Genomic DNA, 23682 nt, shown 5'->3' on the forward strand with positions numbered 1-23682 from the left:
AGGATAGATTATGTGGCATTCACATCTCCTGCAATGTATGTTTCATAAACATGTTCCTTGTAGCGGAGCTCTAAGAATATGTGGTTATGTTTCTGCTGGGCTGCAATTTCAGTCGCTTAAAAATAATATTCTTACCTGGCACTTCTAGTACACAATCAGTTGTCACACAATACAATGCCTAGGTGCTGCAGTCAGCCCTCCAAAAATGTAGGCTAAAACAAATCTGTTGAATAAGGAGAAATGGGGCTCTGATTTTATTTTTTTTATTTTTTTTCCACCTTTTCCCTGGTATTTTATATATGTGCCAGCTTTTTCCCGTAAGGAACACAAGGTAAACAGTAAAACCTAGCTAAGACCATAACAATAAAATACACAAAATTAAAACTAGAGAATCCATCTCTTTCCCAGGATAAAGTTCCTTAAATGCAATTACCCATTAAAAGCCTGCTTGAACAAGAATGTCTTTCCCTGCCAGCAAAAAGAGAGCTGAGAGGAGACCAGGCTGCTTCCCATGGAAGGAAAGTCCACAGGTTAGGAGCAGCCACAGAGAAGGCCCTCTCATGTCTTCTGACCAAACAAAACTGTGATGGTGACTGGACTGAGAGAAAGTTGTTCCCCTGAAGTTAAGATTCCAGCAGAACGGTATCAACCCTATTTTTACCAAGAGCCACAACAGCCTTATGGTTTCCTTCAAAGAGCCATTTGTAATTGTAAGATTATATAAATGTAACTATGTTGCCCTGGCATTGAATGCCCTGAAGACCACATCCAATGATGTGTTGGACTGGATTAAGTCCACGGGCCTTGCCTTTGACACATGTGCAGCAAGTTTACAGAGAGACATATGGTCTTTCAAACAGGCTTGACCCTGGTTATCAATGTGGGGCACACAGCCCACAGGTAGCATTTTTAAGGGGGGCAATTTGAGAAAGTACACGACAGTCAGGTGGTGACAATGGAGAAGGAGAAAGCTCACTCATAGAGAGGAGTGGTTAGAGCAGTGGTTCTTAACCTGGGGTCCCCAGCTGTTTTTGGCCTTCAACTCCCAGAAATCATAACAGCTGGTAACAGAGCAGGCCCTAGGTATTTTTCAAGTGTAGGCAAAGAGAATTTTGGTGCCCCCCCCCCAAACCAATCACTGAAAAATAAAAGCGTTGGATAAGCAAAAATGTTGGATAATAAGGAGAGATTAAGGAAAAGCCTATTAAACATCAAATTACATTAAGATTTTACAAATTAATCACTAAAACATCATGTTTTACAACAAATCAACAGAAAAAGCAGTCTCAACTACGCACCCGTATGTTTTGCGCCCCAAGCGACCACTTAATTTGCCTCATTGTTGGACCGGCTCTGGCTGGTAAACTGGCTGGGATTTCTGGGAGCTGTAGGCCAAAAACATCTGGGGACCCCAGGTTGAGAACCACTGGGTTAGAGTATAGAGTTAGAGAGTGCATGAGCACAGAAATGTGAGGCCACTTTCATTCCAAACACTCCCACTCCTTGCTTTTAAGATTACAAGTTATACAAAATATATTAAAATGTCTTTTTGTTTTGCATATAAATGTTACAAGAAATCAGTGAAAATATCTCAAGGATAATTATTACTTTCAAAAGTAAGTCAATATTTTTGTATGGAAAAAAGATTATCAGCTGCAAGAAAATTAATGTGAGATGACAGGATATTCTAATCAAATACACACAATGAAGTTGGACACTTAAGTTACTGAATTTGATGCAGATTACTCAAATCAGTTGTGCCTCAAATATTAGTACTGCCCACATGATACTTGGGTTTTTTTTTTCATTACTTTATCAAGCTCCAAGTATTTTCATTAGCAAAACCTGGTATTGGCCAGGTTAAAGCATAGAAATCTTTTCCATTCCTGCGGGTTTTTCCTGATATCTTACTAGCTTCTAAAAATACTTGCATTATTTTTTAGGGGAAAGAACCTTTTGAATGGATAATGAGCATAGAACATGCGTTGACACATCATTAACCATCAACAAATGACATCAACCATAAATGTTAAAAAAAACCACCAGCTCAAGATTTGGACATAGCTTTTCTTCCTCTGTCTCTCTATGACAAAAGAATACCAAACATGCAATCTAACTGATAAACAGAAAAAAGGCTTCCTCCAAGTGAATAGGAGTCACTTTTTTAAATAATAAGAATTGTGTCACAGGTTAGTGAGGCATCAGAATTTGAGAGGTGCTTGGGTGGCACAGTGGATTAAACCACTGAGCTGCTGAACTTGCTGACCAAAAGGTCAGTGGTTCGAATCTGGGGAGCGGGGTGAGCTCCCACTGTTAGCCCCAGCTTCTGCCAACCTAACAGTTTGAAAACATGCCACACTCCATGCAGTTATGTCGGCCACATGACCACAGGTAACAATGCTCCATGCAGTTATGTCAGCCACATGACCTTGGAGGAGTGTACAAACAATGCCGGCTCTTCAGCTTAGAAATGGAGGTGAGCACCAATCCCCAGAGTCGGACACAACTAGATTTAAGGTCAAGGGGAAACCTTTACCTTTACTGGGTGAGGCATCGGATTTGATTGTCTCAATGAAAATGGCCTGTTATGAGAAAAAATGCACCTCACTTTGGGAATATGCACATTTGCAGGGCTCATGGGGTATTTGGAGGCAATAAGATATGAATACTGTTGAAATAGCAATTGGATTAAAATGCATACACCTGGAAAATACACACATTAGGAAATCTGCATTGAAATGTATGCAAATCTCCATGCCCACCTCCACTTTCCATGAAGTCTTGCACCTGATAAGCAAGAAGGATGGAAATACAATCGAGGTGGGCTTCAGAAAAAAATTACCAAAATACAGGGTACAAGACTGTGACATCCCTAGCCCTGAGCTAAACATGGCTTTTCCCACAGTAGCTAAAGCAGACCTGCCCATAGGTAGAAAAGAAGGTCAACATGATAATGAGCTTCTTATTAAAGTAGCTGGGTGTTTTAGGAGACAGCTAGAGAAAAATCTAAGCATGCAGAAATATAAATTACTGGCTGTTTCTATGTGGCTTGGATTGTACTAATGACAGGTCTTCGGGAAAAGTATAATGACACTTGCATTTCTCTTTCAAAGGCACCCACCGAGAAAAGGCTTTTTAATTTTCATTCACTCCCCTTTAAGAGCTGCCTAGCTACTATCTCATGAAAGAAGCCTCCTGAATCCCTCCCCTTTAATCTCATTTTATTGTTAGCACTGTGCCTGCCTTTAATCCCTGCAGACCTGTAGGAGCTGAGCAGGAGAATCACAGAACAGAAGTTGCTTCATTTTGGGGTCTTGAGGGTAAGCGGATTCAATTTCCTTGACAACCATTTGTGCTCTATGCTTGTTTTCTTAAAAGTATTAATGGCATCTAGTCCGGACTGTTGACAGACTCTTTTAAACTAGATTTGATGTGATGTTTTCATCCTAAACATAACAGCTTTGCAGATTTGGTAGCCTGCATTGTACTTTACTCTATACTTTATGAACAAGAATTCCAGCCAGGAGGGAGGTGTGTGTTTGAGAGATAATGTTATTTGGCAAACATTTGTATTGGTTTAAAAAATAATAACAAAATTGATTTTGGAAAATCTAGACATTCAACTCAGACAGACATATTCCTTTGGTATTTGATAGCTGATGCATGGCTCATATTTTTCTTTCTAGCTAGGAAACTGTTCTTTTGCCTATGTTTACCAACTGTAAAATAATTCACCTTGTGCTATCTTGAATGTTAGCAGAATTAAAGCGAAAAGTTTGGATTACATGTGTAGTGTAGCACCTCTCTTTGTCCAAAGATATCATTAAAAGTTATGGAAGAATGGCAAATCTAGAATCGTGATATTGCATTTTTATTCATATTAACTTTGCCTCTCAACTATTATTGCCTGTGTTTCTGCAGTTTTCCTAATGGATTTATGTAGTGGCAGACTCTGTTAACACATCTGCTGCTGATGCCATAAGATATGAAAGCTGAACAATTTTTATTGGGGAATATTTATGCAAGGTCATAACATTCATTATATAGTAATTGGTGACACATCGTTGTCTGGATAAAACAGAATAAAGCAAGTTTAATGTATGTGTATCTGATGTCTAGTGTTCAGGGAGGGGGTGAATACTCCTAGTTTAAGCTTTCCATATTGCCACTTCTTTCTCTTTGCAAAACAAACACGTCCTGGCTGAGATACAGACAGAGGCAGCAATTCAACAGCTCTGGGTATTGTTGTTGGGTGGTCCAAAAGCATTAAAATAAATGTGTGATGCTTTTTACCCACAAAGGGCTCTCTTGAGGACATTAATTCTTTATAGAGCAAAGTTTATACACTCTAAATAAAGAGCAGACTATACTTTCCGAATGTTTGATTTAATAAGAGATACAGGTTGTCTTATTTTACTGTTACACATAAGACTCCACAGCAATATATGCCAAGTCATTTTTCTTTTGTCTCCTGCATTTCTTCAATTTGCATCTCTTTTTTTCCTCAAAGAGAATAATGTTGTAGTACTTCTGTGAATTTTCTTCTTCTATGTAGTACTAGATCAATAAATCTTTATTGTAACCAACTAAAGTACACCAGGACTGTTATACAAATGTATCTGATCAAAACTTGGATAAGTTACTTTCTTGCGCTACAATTCCCAGAATCCATCACCCAGGATATTCACAGGTAATGCTGGCTTGAAGATACCAGCTGCTCTGATGTGAAAAGTAACTTTTCTAAGCTTAGATTGTAAGGGGAAAAGGATGAAGTAAGACTTTTCATTCTGCTTAGATCCATCTTCATGACATGCTGAACTTTGTAATTAAGAATCTAGTGCCTGAGTTTACTATTTGCCTCCTTTTCATTACTTTTTTTGTGTTAAGTTATTAATTCTTTGCAAACTACTCCTTTGTGGCTGAAAAATGGAATGAACAAGCTAGCTATAGATAAATAAAAACAAAGAAAAGACAAAATTATACTCGTACAACTTGTAAATATATGAAACAAGCAATGAGCAATCTTCCAGATGTTTTTGGATTGCAATTTCCATAACTGCTCACAATTGGCTATGCCAGCCAGAAGTGATAGATGTTGTAGTCCAGAGACATATGTATGGCCATGGTGGCCCCTTTGATAAAACAGATGGCAGTCCAGTATAAACTAGTTCAGTGGGAACTTGAATGAGAGTGAACATTTACAGCTGTGTCACAGTAACAGTTCTGCAAAACTGCATTGACATTGCAGCCAAAGGAGCTCCGTGCCTATCATAAGTGAATGCTAAAGAGCTGTCCCTGGTTTGAATCAATAAAAGGCTATTAGTAGTTTGAAAGATTAAAAAGGTGGTTATTTACATGTCATCTTTTCCTCAAGAGTTAGACTCAAAGTGGCTTGACTAGGACTCTGAGATTTAAATCTCTGTTTGGCCATAGAAAGTCATGGGTGATCTTGGGCAAGTTGCACACTCTCAGAGAAAAGCAAAGACAAGCCTAGTCTGAATAAATCTTGCCAAAGAAAGTCTTAAAATAGGGACTCTGTGAGGTGGAAATGAAATAACACCAAGAGATGCCAAGCAGATGTTGCTGCAGAATAAGAGCACACATACTTTGTACTCATTGGGGGGGGGGGGGGTGCAGATTTCCTGGGTTGTTTTGATTGGGGCCCACTGGTGGCACAGTGTGTTAAAGCGCTGAGCTGCTGAACTTGCGGACCAAAAAGTCCCAGGTTCAAATCCCGGGAGCGGAATGAGCATCCGCTGTTAGCCCCAGCTACTGCCAACCTAGCAGTTCAAAAACATGCAAATGTGAGTAGATCAATAGGTGGCAGGAAGGTAACGACGCTCCATGCAGTCATGCTGGCCACATGACCTTGAAGGTGTCTATGGACAACGCCGGCTCTTCGGCTTAGAAATGGAGATGAGCACCAACTCCCAGAGTCAGTCACGACTGGACTTAACGTCAGGGGAAACCTTTACCTTTACCTTACTTTGATTGTTACTGGAATACTAAGAGCCTTCAACTCACTCTTGTAGGGGGTAGGAGAGAAATTAAGGACCTTGTCAGATGCAGTCTTCTCTCTGTTCTGTTCTGGAACTCAGAGCAATTGTTGGGCCCATGATTAAGAACACCATCAGACAAGCAGGGGAAAAGCGGAGGGATCCATTCTCCTTCATTCCCAACTGTCTTTCCCCATCGTCTGGGATGACTGATCAACCCACATCGTTTCTTGTCACTTGTTATGCTTTCCCCACTTTTTTCCCATTTTCTGCAGTTAGGGACCTCATCAGATGGCCCTTTGTAAAGTGGGGAACAGTTGGTAAAAACGTGGGGCAGCCAGTGCCTAAAAACAAAGAGACCCAACTCCTCACTGCAGAAAATGGGGAGAAAGTGAGGAAAAGCAAGGGAGTTCCTGGGTGTTTCTCACATCCCTCACCTCTGCCACATGTTGGATGAAGGAGACCCTGGGACCTCCTGATTCAGAACTTCTTATACCATTCACGATGTGTAGGAGAGGCACCAGAGGAGGAAAGAAAGATCTGGGGACCACCAACTCAAGGTCACCTAGGATATATTGAACAGATACCATCCCCATTGGCTTCTCTTGCCCAGATTTTTCAAAGCAGCTGCAATAAGCTTGATCCATCTTCTTCCATTGGCCAGCAATCATTCTACCCTCTCAGTAGTAGGGAAGTATATGCAAAGTGGAAAAGAGGATCTACATATTCCTAAAACTCAGCAGTTTTTATGATTGCTTGCTTTTGGCAACCAGCTGATGACTGTTGGGTGACAAGATTGTAACCATTCACCACACTATACCACATGTCCAGTAGAGGTGATACAGTTGATCAATAGGAAAATAAAAAGAAATAAGCAAAACTCCTGATTGCTGTGTTAAACAATCATTGCAGTAGTAGGAAGAATTCTGTAAATGTGTGTGTTGGAGGAGGGGAGATGGAGAAGAGATGTCTCCTTGTGTGTGAAGGAGTATGGGGATGACTGCATTACCCTTGTCTCCTCCTGTCATATCTTCTTCTGCCTATCTCCAGCCTCCAAGGCATCAGGCATCACTAACCAAAAGTGAATGGAAATCATAGTCTTGCCACACTAAATCTATTATTATTATCCCATGATTCAGAGTTTAATGCAGAGTAAACTGGTGGAAGGGTCATTATGTTGGTGCTGTAAAGCAACTAGGAGTCTGAAACCCTTGGAAATCCACTACAAATCATCAGTTTAATGTTGATTTTTAGTCCAGATCTTTTGTATGTTTTTAACTATACTGTACTCATTTTCATTTGTAAACTTTCTTGTGGCCCAGTTTAGAAAAATAAGGCAGGGTATTAAAATTAAATATTATTATCAACTCTTACCTTTACCAATTCAGAAAAAGATTTCTCACATGTTTATTAAAAGGAGACAGATCTGTATACCTCACATTTTTGAAGCATAACCTTTGGACATAATAGTGGTACATTTACTACGTAAGCCAGCATTGGACTCACTTTTAAGACAAGAGTTTGAATCCACACTCAAACATTAAAACCCACTTCGTGATTTTGGGCAGATCACACTGTCTCAGCCTCAGAGGAAGGGAATGGCAAAAATACACTAGGGTTGCGATAGGGCGCCCAACAAATTTACAGAATGTTTTTGTACTTTACTGAAGTTAAATAATAAAAGGTTCTGGTATGCCTCAATTAGTGGAGTAGATATATTCCTGGCAGTGACTTCTTCTTTCCAGGGGGCAACAGCATACCTAAAGAAATATGAGACCACTTCAGCATGCTTAACATTAACTGATGACTTCACCATGGGTGGCTTAATGTTTACAAACAGTATAAATCAGGACCCTCCACATTTGTAAAAATGACATTGGAAAAGGAAAGGGAATGGCAACTAAAAGTCTTCCAAATGTCCTGCTATCACATTCAACTGCATAGCTCATATCACTTTGTAAGATTCTCAAAGAGAAAAATATATCCTAGGTGAACCTAATTAGGCTTTAGTACAATCCACTTTTGTTAACAGCTCCGCTAGTTCATACCTGATCACAGTGAATTCCTGGCTACTCTTGTGTCTTTTCTATTTGTTACAGTGGCTTAATCTAGCAGGCTTTGGAGAGCTTAACTTTCACATGGTGTCCATGTGAGTTCACTGATCAGAGGGCGAAGCATGTTGACCAGAGGAAATATCTGTCTGTGTATGTTTATGTTGTGCTGTCTGTCTGCTAGCCAGTGATCTGAGACTAGCCTCCATGGTTTGGTTTCCTATCCATTTCTGAAATAATGACAAGTGAAAGCAAAATAATATGTGAAATAATTGTAATCCATGAACAGCAATTGCACCAACTGTGAGCAGCAAATTTCAGAAAGGCACTGTTGGTCTAGCTCTGATCTCATGTACATTTAAAAAATGAAGCGTGGTGAGAAGAAGGGGAAGAGCTGTGGACCTTTAAAACTTTTGACATGGGCATTAGGCAACCGAGAAGAGCTGATAATAGGAAATCCCAAAATCACTTGGCTTAGACTACTGGACATACACTGTCTACATATTTTGTTGTGTTGGTGTACTGTGTATATATATATCCATGTGCAGTGACCTAATTAATATTGTGTATATTTTATTTTTACACCCCTGAATTCCTCAAATAATTTTCAGAATATTTTAAATTACCTTACCCTATTTTCCTTCACTGTGAATTACAGATGAAATAATAATAAAGCAGTACTTTATATGACCTGCATAAATCATCCATTGTAAATTAATATTCAATTTGAATTGTTTCCATGGGTTGCTGAAGTTCTAAGGGAGACTAACAACAATTATATAATAAGTAAGTGGAAACTTGTTATTGGTATATTTGTTATCTTTGTAAATTCATATTTACTTGGGATTACCATATATCCTCATTGTGTAATATTCAGCGTGGGCTAACTCCCAGATAAATATGGAGAGGGTCTATAACTCGGTGGTAGAACATGTTTTCCCCATTAAGGGCATCAGCTAGCAAAGCTGGGCAGGTTCATTCACTGAGACCCTGATAAGAAGCCACAAGTATTGAATCCCCACCGTGAAATAAAGAGACCAGACACAAGATACCGAGAAATAAATGGGTCATTTATTGACCTAATTAGAAAACTGGTAATTGAGCTAAGTAACTAGTTGCGGGGGGAGCACTACAACATGGGTAATGGTGTGAGGCCAGCTATCGTTCTCAGACTGCCTGCCAAGACACCTGACCTGGGGAGACTCCACCTTAATGGTTTGCTATCCCAGCTAGTCATTACTGGAAGGCTGTCGCTGGGAACCTCTCCCTGAGCTATAAAGCCGCATAGGAGAGAGGCAAACCCCCCAAGGGAAGCCCTAAAGGAGATATTTTGGGGAACCCCATAAGCCATAGAACCTACTGAGGTAGACCCAAAGTCCCCTTCACCCCAAAATGGAGGGGTGTCAAGGTGTTTGCCGATCCAAGCTCCTCCACACATATGTCCTCTTTGTGCTGCAGGAAGGTCAAAAGGAGAAGGGAAGGGACTACCTGTAGGATGGTGACTTAGATCTCCCCCACCAACTGGTACGAATGCCAGCCAGAAGCACTGATCTTTCGCTGGGAGATTCAAGTGCCCCCATCTGGCCACTTCTTTCCAGAAGTGTGTGTTTGCATTATACGATAGAGACCAGTTATCTAAATCTATGGAGGAAAGTTTATTATGTACTCTAAAATAAGTGGAATTTCAAAAAAAATGGAGGTCTAAACTAGAGTAGCAATGCAAATAATTATCAGCCCTAAGTCTTCTTCCAGATAAGCTCTATATCCCAGGATCGGATCCCAGGTTTTCTGTTTACCCCAGATTATCTGACAGTGCAGGCTCATATAATCCAGTTTAAAGCAGAAAACCTGGGATCAGATTTGGGGATGTAGGGCCAATTTGGAAGTGCCCCTAGGTTTCCACTATAAAGAGGATCATGTTATACCAGTCAGTCATGTAGCAACTAAAAATAAAAAGACTTATAGGAAAGAAAATCGGCAACTCAAATTCAGCACCACAATCATGGATAATAAAATGATTTAAAACTAAGTTGAGCATTCAAGCCTTCTGCCCAAATAAAATAATCTGTTTGGTACAAATTACTTTAGCACTTTTTCAGAGGTGAAAGAAAATATCTGCTTGCCATAACATAAGAAATGTTGTATTTATTGTACTTTGTTTCACGATCAGTCTCTGGGTGATAAGCATTTGAAAAAATCTACTATTAGCTTGGTGGTATGCAATGGTCTTGTGCATTTGTATAAATTGCTCCCGCTTTTCTGTTTGTTTCATTCATATGGCCCCATTTCCATGTCTGTCTGTTGGTTCCAAAATCGGCACCCATTTGAATGAGCTCTTTTGTTTCACCATCCAAATATACAAATGAATTAGTCCCATTGGCTGCAATGGGCAGGCTGCCCAGGCTCTCCTTCCACTCAGTTTTAGGGTTAGAGGGGTAAAAATCACCAGACATGGAGGGCATATCTACCACTTTTAGCCATCCAACTCTTACAAGGTTTGGGTCATCCCCCAAATTTTAGGGATTTTTTCTTTCTAAAAATAAAATCTCATTTAAAACATTCCCTCTTTCCCCACTGGTCCCGCCCTCTAACCTAAGGACTTTAGATACCAATGATTCTGAGATGTTTTACTTTCAATCTGCAGAGGAGACCTGAGCTTAAAGGCAGGACTTAAGGTACCACTGATTCTAAGAGGTCTCTATCTCGATCTGCAGAGGAGACCTGAGGTTAAAGAATAAGCTGGCTGCAAGGCAGGCAAGAGGCAAAAAGCACGGCAGGCAGAGCAGCAGCAGCAGCCAACAGCTAAGAAGGACAGGCCCACAATAAGCTCCCGGGGTTGCTCAGGCAGCATCACATGGAATGAACAGTTGCAAAGCAAACAGTTTTGTGCTGCTTTCACTTTCGTTTCACTTCTTCATCCATGTGGGTAAGAGTCTGCTGTACCATACAATATGAATGAATGGTATGGTACAAAAGCACAAATGAAACAAATACCGAGCCCTACTCTAGTATGCAATGTTCTACCAAGAAATTCTGCCGATTCAGTCAAGATCGAGGATATGAAAGGATGGCATCTTGCATTTGCAACTGAAAAGTTAGACTTGTTCATATGGGTGACATTACTTGAAGAACATAACGAATACTTCCTTCTGCAATGACCTCAAGGGAATATATAGTATACAGATGTAACAGGGGTTTACACCTTTGCATGTTATTATTAGGGTTCCAGTCGTTGATTTAATTCCCATATTGCACAAATTGTTCAAAAAAAATGATGCATTTTGTGGAAAGTAAAATCGTTTGATAACAAATAATACACGTTTCCCTTAATAATTTCCCCTATAGTCTTCCTTTTGCACATCTTTGCAACATGGCCATTCAAAGTATCAAGTTCTTTCTCTCCTGGTTATGAAGACGCGGATTTGTACATTGATACTGAAAAACAAACAACGAAATCCTGACCTATAGCTCTAGTCTTTTAAAAAAATTACTTAATCTTCATCCAGTTCTCCACTTCAGCCTACTCACCATCACACAGAAGTCCTAAGTGCCCTATTAGTTGCTGCAGTGCAGAGCTTAGAAATGCTACTGTAAAACTTAACTCACTAGTGTCACTTTAGTCTATTCCCCATATCCATGGATTTTACTTCCAGTGATTCAATCATACACTGCTTGGAATTTAAAAAATCCAATAGGCAAACCTTGATTTTTCCATTTTGTATAGGGGACACCATTTTATTACATTATTGAGTACATCTGGGCTTGAGAATCCATGTATTTTTGTATCCAATTGGGATCCTGGAACCCCAGTGGATACCACTATATTCACAGTTTTAAAAGTTTCATGTTGCATTATTTTTAGTAAAGTATAGCTGATACTTTGGGGAAAAAAGAAACTCAAAAATGAAAAAATGTTGCACTTTCCTAAATATGGAAACTTGCCAAAATGATATTTGGAAAAGTTACTTGTTATGTGGGTGCAGGAAGTCTTTTAACATCACTGCCATTAAAACAATGATAAGGAAGGGTTGCTGTCTAGTGTGTAACAAATTATCAAGCAATAATGTGCAGCTTCCCAGACATATTTCTATCTGTACCTGCAATCTAATGCTTATTTTTTTCTAATACAGGACCAACCTGGACCCAATATCCCTAGGATCACTCACTGTCTCTAGGAACAACATATTCCTATTTATTATAAAGCTTGGCTCTCCTTCCTACTTTCAACCCTTTCTTCCCATTAAAACATAAAAAGTTGAAATGTTATCCACTGATTTTTCTGGAAATCAGGTTTTAGCAGTTATACAGATAGGTTTCTGATAACCATTGACCCTGTATATACTTACACTGCACACTTATAGTATTTGGTTATTATGGCTCCATCTCATGCATTCCTGGAATTTTGAGGTACTTAGCATTTGCACTCTGTCACCTTCTATGCTGCACTTCAGAAGAGTGGACTAAATATCTAGCAAACTACTTATCATAAGAACCATAACCCTGAGCATTTAAGGGGACCACAAATTGCCATAAATATAGTGTAGATACACTAATAGTGTACACACACAATAGCCATGTAAAAAACCACTATGAGTCCCTTTGGGGAGATAGAGCGGTATATAAATAAAGTTTTAGTATATTATTTACTAGCTGGGGGACCCGGCAGTGCCCGGGTAATTAGAAGAAGACATTGTTTGTTTTGGGATGTTAGGTAATATCAGTTAAGTTTGGTCCATATCTATCATTGGTTGGGTTTACTGCTGTCTGGATAAGGGTGAACTACAACTCCCAGATTCCCAGGAAAATCACTTTCCAAACCCTGACAGTATTCGCAGTTGGCCATGTTGGGTCTGTGTGCCAAGTTTGGTCCAGACCTATCATTGGGTAGATTCCGGGCTCTCTGGATAAGGGTGAACTACAACTCCCAGATGCGAGGTCAAGCAGGCCTGTATGCACAGTTGGCCATGTTGGGTCTGTTTGCCAAGTTTGGTCCAGATCTGATGTCAGCTGTGTTCAGTGATTTTTGAATAAGGGTGAACTATAACTCCCAAAATAAATGTCCATTCCCACTAACCCCTGCAGTATGTTCAGTTGGTCATGGGGCTTCTCTGTACCAAGTTTCGTCCCAGTCCATTATTGGTGGGGGTCACAGTATCAGTGAAGGTACTGCAAGTCCCATCATCCGTGGTATGTGTGGTCCAGATGCATCATTGGTTGAGTTAACAGGATGTACAACTCCTGTAAATCATGATGAATTTTCGCCAAACCTCTTGTTCAGTTGTTGATCAATTCTTCTGTTAACTATGTGCCATAGGAAAGGGTAGAAAGGGGTTAAGGGAGAGACAGTGGGCGGAGTCATGCAAATTAAGGAACCCTGGGATGTCCATTCTGGAGGAAAAACAACATCTAAGATGAAATTGTCCCCACATGAAAGCCTTCACTTTGGGGGGGGGGGGGTGGAATGGTGTTTGTGAAGGACACTGGCAGGGTTTGGGCTACATGTTCATGGCACTCACTATAATAATAATAATAATAATAATAATAATAATAATAATAATAATAATAATAATAATAATAATTTTATTCTTATATCCCGCCCCATCTCCCCGAGGGGACTCGGGGCGGCTCACAACAATAATAAAAACAGTGACAAATTACACATTGTAAAATCAAACATGAAAAGCAGTCATACAATCAATACATACTATAACCTACAGTGTTCCTTGGAGAAAGGGCCATTGGTGTCTCCTGTTCAGTGGGAGCCACAGCTGTTTGTGGAGGTGGGGGGCTGTCTGTGTACATAGACACCTCTGCCACATACACATTTTTCACCTTTATTATGTGTATAGATTATATATTCTACTTTAAAGGAAAGTCTTCTGTTTGAACGTCTGTTAGAAGATAATCCTTTATTTGAAGGCCTCTTCCATCTGAAGACAATTCAAATTCAATTTAAAAATAGATAACAAGAAAGGGAGAGCAGCAGGGTCTATAAAGTTACCCATCAAGAGCAATTCGACCGCAGATTTGTTAGACATAGACAGACACACAAGTCACCTGGTCACAGTCAACCTCTACTGTAGTAAAATATGCTGCAATTCTTTTTAAATGATGCCAATTGTTTCTAGCTGTGCATCTGTACACATTAAACAGTATATGTAAATCATATGCACTCTTACGTCATTTTTTCCCTTTTTGGTGATGAATTTCCTCCTTTTTTAGTGATGCATAATTCACCAAACTATCTCGACATGAACCAGAATGAGGAAAGAAAGAGGAGTGGAATGGATTGTTGCGCTACAGGTAGGGTTTTACATTTTTGGCTGATCATGTGCCTTTAAAAAAAAAACCTTCAACTTCTTGGAAGTAGAACATTAGCATGCAAGGGACAGGATGGAATAGACCTTTACTCTTTTATGTTCTAATTTTTAAGTAGTACAGACAGGAGCAGTACATATCAGAAAAGATTAAAAATGATGGTTTAGTCCAGGGGTTATTATATTGTCTCATTCTGAAGTGCATATGGACAAAAGCTGAGTTGATCACTAGGAGGTAGTGCCAGAAATTTCTGGGAAATGCTATTTATTATATAGGTAATGCATTTTAATTTGCTAATGTAAAATATTTGTACTGCCAGATACAATTTTTGGCAGTTATATGTATCAAGTGATTGAAACTAGAAAACCTCTACTACTATTAGAAGCCAACTAAAGAACTTAAAATATTACATTTAAAGTAACCGTTTGACTCACATTGACTTTGCATAGTGAACTTTCATTCAATGAATTTCATTCTCTACATTCACTAGATCATCTCTAGGTGGTTCCAGTTTAGAGCAGGGAAGGCATCAGATACCATAAAATGAACAAGCCAACACATAATTCTACCCCAAGATGATAGTATCGATCATCCTTCATACTTGTTAGGATTTGCTTGCTGTCAACATGGAACAAGGCATGACAAGTTGCTTGATAGTTATTCACCAATCAAGACCATTGGTGCCATGCTCAAGACATCAGAACACCTCCATGCCATGAGTTCACAGCCAAGGTTGAGGAATGAAAACAGAATGAAAACATCTGGGGCTCTGCATTGGAAAGAGCCTGATAACACAAACCAGTTCAGGCTAGAAAACCTGGAGGCTAGACAAAGGAATTTTCTGGAGTTGAGTAGGTAGGATTTTGGGGGTATTGAACTGAGAAGTTGGCCATGTTTTCTTCATTCATAATTTTACTGTATAGTAGTAACCTAGCATTAAAAGATGTCTAAGATTTCCTTGTGAATGAATTTAACTGCTACTAAGGTTCTCTTCTAAATCACATATTCTGGTCCACTTTCCAAGCTTCTACATTAAAAAGAAAATGATTTCTCATACTTTTGTTAGTTTTGAGAAGTTCATATTTTAAAGACATATACATAAAACCCCATTCATCCCTATCCTTGGGACTGTCCAGACATTCTCTCTTCTCTACTGTTCTTGTAAAAGCAGATACTTGTAAAGTCCTGAAAAAGAGAAGATACTGAATGTTTTAAATGTGTAGAAGCATCTTGATGGGAATTGAGTGCCCTGGCTTCAGCACAGAATCCCAAGCAGAATACTTATGGCTAGGAATAAAGAGATGAATGAAGGTAAAGGTTATACTACAGTTCCTCGGAAGTGGTCCCATGCTTCAGGGTGAATGGGATTATCCTCTCTGAATAGGATTATGCCCTTGGCATTCAAGTTCAAGTTCTAAAAATTATGTAACAATTAACTCGAAGCTCAAAGCAGTTGCGCCCGGTAGCTGCAGAGCTGGTAGGGCAACAAAAGGACAGTGTTTGAATTTTAAAGGAATTAGCCCAAATATTGGACCCTATTTTTAAACAAAATTAGTAGTATAAATAGCTCTGTTACAGTTTGAAATGAAACCTACAACTGATTCACTGCTTCCAGTAGTATTGAGGTCAACAGTAGCCAAAGTTTGTTTGCTTTTTAATCCTTGATCCAACCCTTTGATATAATACTACATTTAATAATAAATGTTAAGGCAAATTATTAGATAGATCAAATATGATGCTGAAAGAAAATAGAACACATGTGAGGAGTGATTTTTTTTTCATTTTTGAATTTTTCAGCTCTGCTAAAACATGCAAGTCCGTATAAAACAAAAAGGGCATCTTTTACCAAGACTTGTAACTGAGCAGTTCATTGGGGAACTTGCAGGCTTCCCAGTAGATAAAGGCAAACTCACATTTTGGCCTTTAAGGAGCTTATAGACTGAAGCTGTCATTCTTTAGCAACTGAGTCAATTTCTCTTTCACTACACTTGAATTAACCTTTGAAGCCTGAAGCTGGAGTACCAGTAAATAAATACCATGCCATCCTGTTCATTAAAGGTGGCAAATACAATTTCTTTGAGAATTGAAAACCTCAGCTACCTGTCACAAGAAATGAACTTTTGCCCACTGCTTTTTTTACTGTAGTTTACTGTTCAAAATGTTCCTTTTTACCAAGAAATTTAATTTGATCCCTGGCAAATTCAGCCATGTGCTTATGCTTAGAGGTTCTGGTTGCTCCTGGAAAAAGATCAATGGACCACGAATGAGTCTTTGAGGTGACATTGAGACATCTTTCTGCTGTTGCATTTGTTTTTGTTCCTAAACACGACTGGGGCATTTTCAAGAGTCTTTGTCATTTCCACTTCTTAACTGCACTAATTGTTGTGAAGGAATAAAAATTCCCTGGTGTGTTTTTAACTTCTCATGTGAACAGCAGCATGTACTGAGGAATTTGAGCTAGTGCATTGTTGTGGGTGATAGATTGTTAGAATTTGTGGAATACGATCTAGATCAATCTTTCACAGTTGTGAAAATTATGATCCCCTAGCCTAATTTACACAGTGGTTGTGAAAATCATATGAGGCTGAAAATATGTAGTTTCTCAGCTCCTTTGCGAATGGAAAAACCAACATTAATTGACTTCTTCAGAGAGCAAAGCTTTGAGGAATGACACCTGTCATTTGGATTCCAGCCTGTCTAAATTTTCAACTCATTTTTAAAACTGATGTTGCAGTAAGCCCAATTGCCATACACAAAAGAGCAAAAAAAAAGTGTTTTCTGGCCCTTACACATATTAGGAAAATACCAGTGCAGGAATCCTTAAGCAACCTCCATTTATCATTTTATTTGGTGTCTAAATGGAGCAGGTGACAACCTTAATGCTTCCATCCAGACTAGTCAGTGAGTGGTCTGCATTTTAAGGAGGGTCAGGGAATTGTTTCTATTGGGAATGATACAGCCTTCCTTACCATGTGTATCTCAGTCTATTTATTTGTTCTTTTTGGATTTTATTTTCTGCTTAACTAGCCTTGTATGCCATGCATTCTAAGCAGTTCATTTTCCATAACTATGTTGAAATGATGGTAGTGATCAGTGTATCTAATTTCTTCAGTTTTTAAAAATCCACTCAAAACCTTAACATTTCAATTGCATGCAATTCCCACAGAACATAATGAGAACTGTAAGTAAATTTGCATCACATCTGGTGCATAGGATTAATTTATTGGTTTAACTATAAGAGATTGATAGCTTTTTTATTTTCTTACTACTGTGCTTACCTGGAAGCACAACACACTTTTTCAGTCTGAACTGGCTTTCATTTGTCTTTTTCTTCCAAAAGAATGCACCCAATACTTTATTTCTTAATTCAAGAAAGCTCAGTTTTAAGTAATATCTTGGAGAGATTTAGTGATGAAAATATTTTATTTATACAAGGACTTCAAGACAGTGTGTACTTACTTGGAATTAATCTACTAGATTCTTTGTTAGAGCTGTACAAACTTTTTAGTTTGGGTATGGAAGCAATTTTTTAAAATTTGGAAAGTTATACAGTGAAACCTCGAATTAAGAGCATCCCAACTCAAAAGCATTTTGAGTGAAGAACTGTCACTCAGCCTGGGTTTTGCTTTGACATGTGAGCAGCATTTTAAATTAGGAGCACTAGCGCTAAAGGCTGAAAGCGAGGAGGAGCTGAGGAGCCTTATAAACAAGGTCAAAGAAGAAAGTGCAAAAGCTGGGTTGCAGTTAAACCAAGATTATGGCAACCAGACTGATTGATAACTGGTAAATGGAGGGAGAAAACATGGAAGCAGTGACAGACTTTGTATTTTTAGGCACACAGGCTGCAGTCAGGAATTCAGAACACGTTTACTTCTTGGGAGGAGAGCAATGACCAATCTAGATAAAATAGTGAAAAGTAGACACATCACACTGGCAACAAAGTCTGCATAATTAAAGCATTGGTATTCCCCATAGTAAATTATAGATGCCAGAGCTGGACCATAAGGAAGGCTGAGCGAAGGAAATAATGCTCACTGGAGGGAAAGATATTAGATGCAAAGATGAAGTACTTTGGCCACATAATGGGAAGACAGGAAAGCTTGGAGAAGATAATGCTGCTGGAGGAAAAGGAAGGAAAAAGGAAGAGGGGCCGACCAAGGGCAAGATGGATGGATGTTATCCTTGAAGTGACTGGCTTGACCTTGATGGAGCTGGAGGTGGCAACAACTGACAGAAAGCTCTGGCGTGGGCTGGTCCATGAGGTCACAAAGAGTCGGAGGCAACTGAACAAATAAATAACAAAGCGCCAGAGGGCTTCAAAGAAGCAGCCTCTGTGCCTCATGCCTCTGTGTCTGCGTGCCTCCGTGCTCTTGTCTGCTTTGCTCTAGTTCGCTTTGAGGAACTTTGGGTTAGTTCATTTTGTGTGGTTTTTATTCCTGGTATATTTGGCTTCATGAAGAGAGAGGGAGCAAGACAGGGGGGAGGGTGGAATGAGTACAGTATGAAGAAAATGATGCTTCTGCCTCTTCACCTTGTGCTTTGTACTTCCTTTCCACAACTTTGTGCTTCTACCATTTTAAAGTTGATCTTTCTTTTTATTGTTCTATTTGAATGTGCATATATACAGTATTTGTTATATATAAAGTACATTTTCTTATTTTTAAACACATAGCAAAAATTGGAGGAGGGTGGAACAGATTAATAGCATTTTAATGGGAAGTTGCTTTGAGATAAGACTGATTTGAGCTAAGAACTTAGTCATGGAACAAATTCAACTCATAACTCAAGGTATCACTGTATGTTAATGTTTTCCTATTTCAAAGTATATTTTCACTTTTTTATTTAAACATGGCTGAAGCAAAATGACTGAAACTCAAACTGCTTGCAAGCATTTTGGTGAAGATTTGTATTTTAGATCATTTCCAGTACCTGCACATTGCCTCTGTGCTTTAGCTTCATGGCAAAGCCATTTGCACAGAAAGAAATGTGATTTTATGTATCCTTTCAGATTGCTATATGGTTTGATATATCCTAAGCTATTTCAATCAATTAGGCTGCCTGCTGTATTTTCACATATATGAATTCTATGCCTCCCTTGGGAGTATTTATGAGCAATATTTAGGTTAATTCCTGTTCAGTTGTAAAACATAAGTCTGCTAGTTCCTTTCCTGGAGCATTAATTCTGTATAAATAGTGACTATAGAATCTGTCTGGTTTTATATTTATTTATTTTCTAGAAGTAGGCTATTAAATGGGATGAGTGTAGTCACAATGTATAGTCACTTATAAGCAACTATACATTACATCTAAATGACTGTTACTGCCTAACATCCCTAAGTTTTACCTTTACCGTGAAAGCCATTTTAATAGAAATAGCATGCTTAGTTATTATGTGCAATGTAATGACTGAGAGAAAATAGAATCAGGAATTTCTATGTGATAAATTTCCAAAAACAAATTTACTGTGTTAATTGTGATAAATCCTGTGCTATGTGTATAAACACAAGGTTAATGTCTTTTATGAAATCAACACAGCTTTCCCTAACACAATGAGTTAGTTATATGAGCAGACAATCAATAGAAATTATAGTGGCATCACAATCACAGAAAGTTGTTTTTGAGAACTGCAAGTAGTTGATATCTTGTCTAATCTCTTTGAATCATTACATTTACATTTTCACAGTGCAGTCATGCACAATGTCATCTCTAACAGTTCTTTCCAGACTATCTGTTGTGGATTTTTTTTGGCTGTTTTGCCTGCTAAATGGCTACAATTGTAATCTTGTCAAGGACAATAACACCTTCGAGGTGTATGGGTCTATAAAAATCTGTGATGAAAGGTTTTCGAAAATACAACTTTAAAATTAAGCAATAATGCAGAGGATGCTTTTGGTGAAAAATTCCTGACATTTCTGAGGCTATCAATTAGAACTGTAAACACTTGATTAACTTGACAATCTTGTCTCTTTACAGTTTTATCCCATATGATCAAGATGATGATCATGGTGGTTGGTGGATTTTTCTGTGTATTATTAATATAGTAAGACAGCCATAACCACAGAACCCATATCCCCAGGTCCATTTCCCCATGTCTGGGAATGAAATATTCTCTCTATGAGTTTTCTATGTCATCTAGGCCAGGGTTTCATAAACCTTTTTCACTTGTGACCCCTTTCCACCTGAGAAATTGTATTTATATAGGTATATAGGTAAATAAAATAGGTATATAATCAAACATTTACTGATAATAAATCAGCATTTGCAAAATTTGCAAAAATTTCCTTTTTATTTAGAACATCTGAAACATTTTCTGCAGAGTCCACTGTAAATACACTGCATGTTGTTGCTAACAGATTCTTTTAAATGTCTATATGACACTCAGAAATTTGCTATGGCTCCCATTTTCTCATATGGGATCCCATTTGGGGTTAGGACCCATAGTTTAAGAAGCCATGATCTAGGTGATACTATGGTATACTTCCCATGGAGGTTATCATAAAATTGCACTGGAAGATCTAGTAGATTTCTAGACAGATTTCAAGGAATGTCTGTGTTATTCAACATAATTATGGTATGCTGAGAGAGAAGTGAGGTAATTTAATGGGGTTCGTTCGAATCCACAGTTTCACATAATTACAATCCGGTCTAGAATGTATCCCCCATTAGGTCTTACTGTATAATATTTATATATATTCTACCTTTTCTACAGACTCATATAAACTCACGTGAAATAAATGTGTTAGATTGGCTTTTATTAAAATGCAGTCTAAATGTTTTTTGATATGTGCCGCACTTTAAAAAATACTACTAAACAGTGATAATACATTTTTGCCTATTTTAAAAAGAAAAAATAGAAACCACCTTCCATGATGATATTCAAAGGTGGATCAGGATTCCAGAAAGGGTAAAAATTGCCTGTTTGGGAAGTTCAAAAAACAAGAAAACAAGCAACTAGGTCAAAGTAAAAAAAATCTTATGTTAAAACAGTATAACAAACAAACCATGAAGTATATATGCCGCAATTCTAGATGAACCTCTTAGTTAAGCTGGTATAACTAGTGAATTTCGAGAGTCAGGCCAGGTGTTAGTTATGCCGCCTTAATTGAGATGCTAATTTGGGATTGTGGCATATATTCTTCATGGTTCGTCATTTTAAGAGCAAGCCTCTAGATGATGACGATGACGATGATGATGATGATGATGACGATGACGATGATGACTATTAGATTTTTTTTTGTACATAACAACACAGCACACATGCATATTAGATCCAAGTGTCTGGGATTTGTCTCTGAATATTGGGCGCTTCCCAAGGGCCTAAGATATTATTTTTTGCAGAATATGTGCATTTTCGAGAAGTGCTCCCTTCTGCAGCATGTGGATTGATGTTCTGTCCAAATTAAGGCTTTTCCAGTGCTTTTTGAGGTTTCTTGGAATGCTTCCAAGCACACCAACCATTATTGGTACCACTGTGGTTCTCTTTTGCTATATTTGTCTAATTTCAATTTGTAAGTCCTTGTATATCACGATCTTTTCAAGCTCTTTGTCTTCTTCTCTACTGTCTGCTGGTACTGCAATGTCTATAATGAAAACGTTTCTTTTCCACAACCCTTATATCTGGTGTATTATGTAGCAGGTGTTTATCTGTTTGGATTCTAAAATCCCAGAGTATTTTTGCTTCTTCATTTTCTTTGGTCTTTCCTGCCTTGTGCTCATAGCAGGTATTGCCACAGAGTAGGCCATACTTCTTGCAAAGGTTCCAGTGCACCATTACTGCTAGCCTGTTGTGATGTTTAATATAGTCAGTCTGGGCTATTTTTTTGCAACCGTAAATGGGGTGCTCCACAGTCCCATCACTCTCTTTGCATAAATGGCACTTTGGGTCATTCTATGACTTTTCAATTCTTGTTTTTATTGCATTTGTTCATAAGTCTTGTTCTTGTTTTACTGTTTTAATTGGGTATGATATTGGTTTTTAAGTGTGTTTTATGATTGTTGGTTTTTACTACATTTTGTATTATATGTGGCATTTAATTTTGCCATTGTGTAAGACTGCTCTGGGTCCCCTTGGGGGAGAAGTAAAAGGTAAAGGTTTCCCCTGACGTTAAGTCCAGTCATGTCTGACTCTGAGGGTTGGTGCTCATCTCCATTTCTAAGCTGAAGAGCTGGTGTTGTCCATAGACACCTCCAAGGTCATGTGGCTGGCATGACTGCATGGAGCGCCGTTACCTTCCCACCGGAGCAGTACCTATTAATCTACTCACATTGGTATGTTTTCGAACTGCTAGGTTGGCAGAAGCTGGAGCAACAGCAGGCGCTCACTCTGCTCCTGGGATTTGGGGGAGAAGAGTGGTATATAAATAAAACAAATACATAAATACATAAATAAATAAATTATGCAGCAAAAATCAGGCCTTCCATTTCCTTTTTTAGGGTTTCCCTTCTAAGCCACTCCCATGTTTTTTTGCTGTCAACCTTCCCTTCAGTGTTCTTAAAATACTGTCCATGGAGTGGCTTACTTAGCCACTAGGCTTGTCCGATCGATGGAAAAAATGTTTCAATTCTCGTTTCTAAAGTAGGGGGTGCCGGCTTTTCGATATAGAAATTATTTCTTAATGTTTCACCCAAAATTTTTGGATATTTCCAAAAATTCGTAATGTTTCTAAAATGTTTCTAAAATGGCGGACGCGCATGCGCAATCGCCAAAAAACAGGAAACCGGGGGGGACTTTTCTGGGGGTCTCCCGCCCTCATTTCTTGAGCTATTCTCATCAAATTTGGTACAGTGGGAGAACACATTCCACACTCTTTGCTCAACAAATTGCAGAATGTTTCCTGTCTCCTATGATTTTTGGCGAATTTTCATAACTTTTTATAATACACTATTTTTCAATATTTGAAGAAACCTGTTCCTGGTTTGAAAGTCTTATTTCCTGTTCAATTGGGTTCTTATCACTGTAAAAGTCCCTCTTCTACTTGTGTAGACTTTGGATTAGAAATGCAGCACACGCCAAGCAATGCCTTGGCAGGAGTGCCACTGTCCTTTGGAAACTGTAAATTGCCTTTGAACCTTTTGATCAATGGTGCCACTGGTTGACCTTGTGATTGCAAAAATGAAACTCTGGCTGAGGACTTTGGATTAGAAATGCAGCACACGCGAAGCAATGCCTTGACAGGATTGGCAACGTCCTTTGGAAACTATAAATTGCTGTGGACCCTCTATTGAATCAAATCAATGGCTGACTTTGTGATTGCAGAAATAAAACTCAGCCCAAGGCTTGGGAATAGAAATGGAGCGTGAGGGAAGCAATGCCTTGG

General features: G+C 38.7%; 1 protein-coding gene across 3 annotated transcripts in view; it reads left to right on the forward strand.

Annotated features, from left to right (window-relative positions):
* Positions 1 to 3163: 3163 nt before the first annotated feature.
* The window catches only part of camk1g (calcium/calmodulin dependent protein kinase IG), a 59292-nt gene continuing 38773 nt past the window's right edge, over positions 3164 to 23682 (forward strand). The window contains exons 1-2 of one of the 3 annotated variants that reach the window (XM_016993336.2): positions 3164 to 3320; positions 14270 to 14350. In XM_016993336.2, coding sequence (XP_016848825.1) covers positions 14272 to 14350 — 79 coding nt within the window. In that variant the 5' untranslated portion in view covers positions 3164 to 3320; positions 14270 to 14271. The remainder of the gene's footprint in view (positions 3321 to 14269; positions 14351 to 23682) is intronic. The other 2 variants (XM_062978640.1, XM_016993337.2) reach the window with 2 other exon arrangements.

This window comes from Anolis carolinensis, chromosome 4 (genome assembly GCF_035594765.1).
Source record: "Anolis carolinensis isolate JA03-04 chromosome 4, rAnoCar3.1.pri, whole genome shotgun sequence".
Classification (NCBI taxonomy): domain Eukaryota; kingdom Metazoa; phylum Chordata; class Lepidosauria; order Squamata; family Dactyloidae; genus Anolis; species Anolis carolinensis.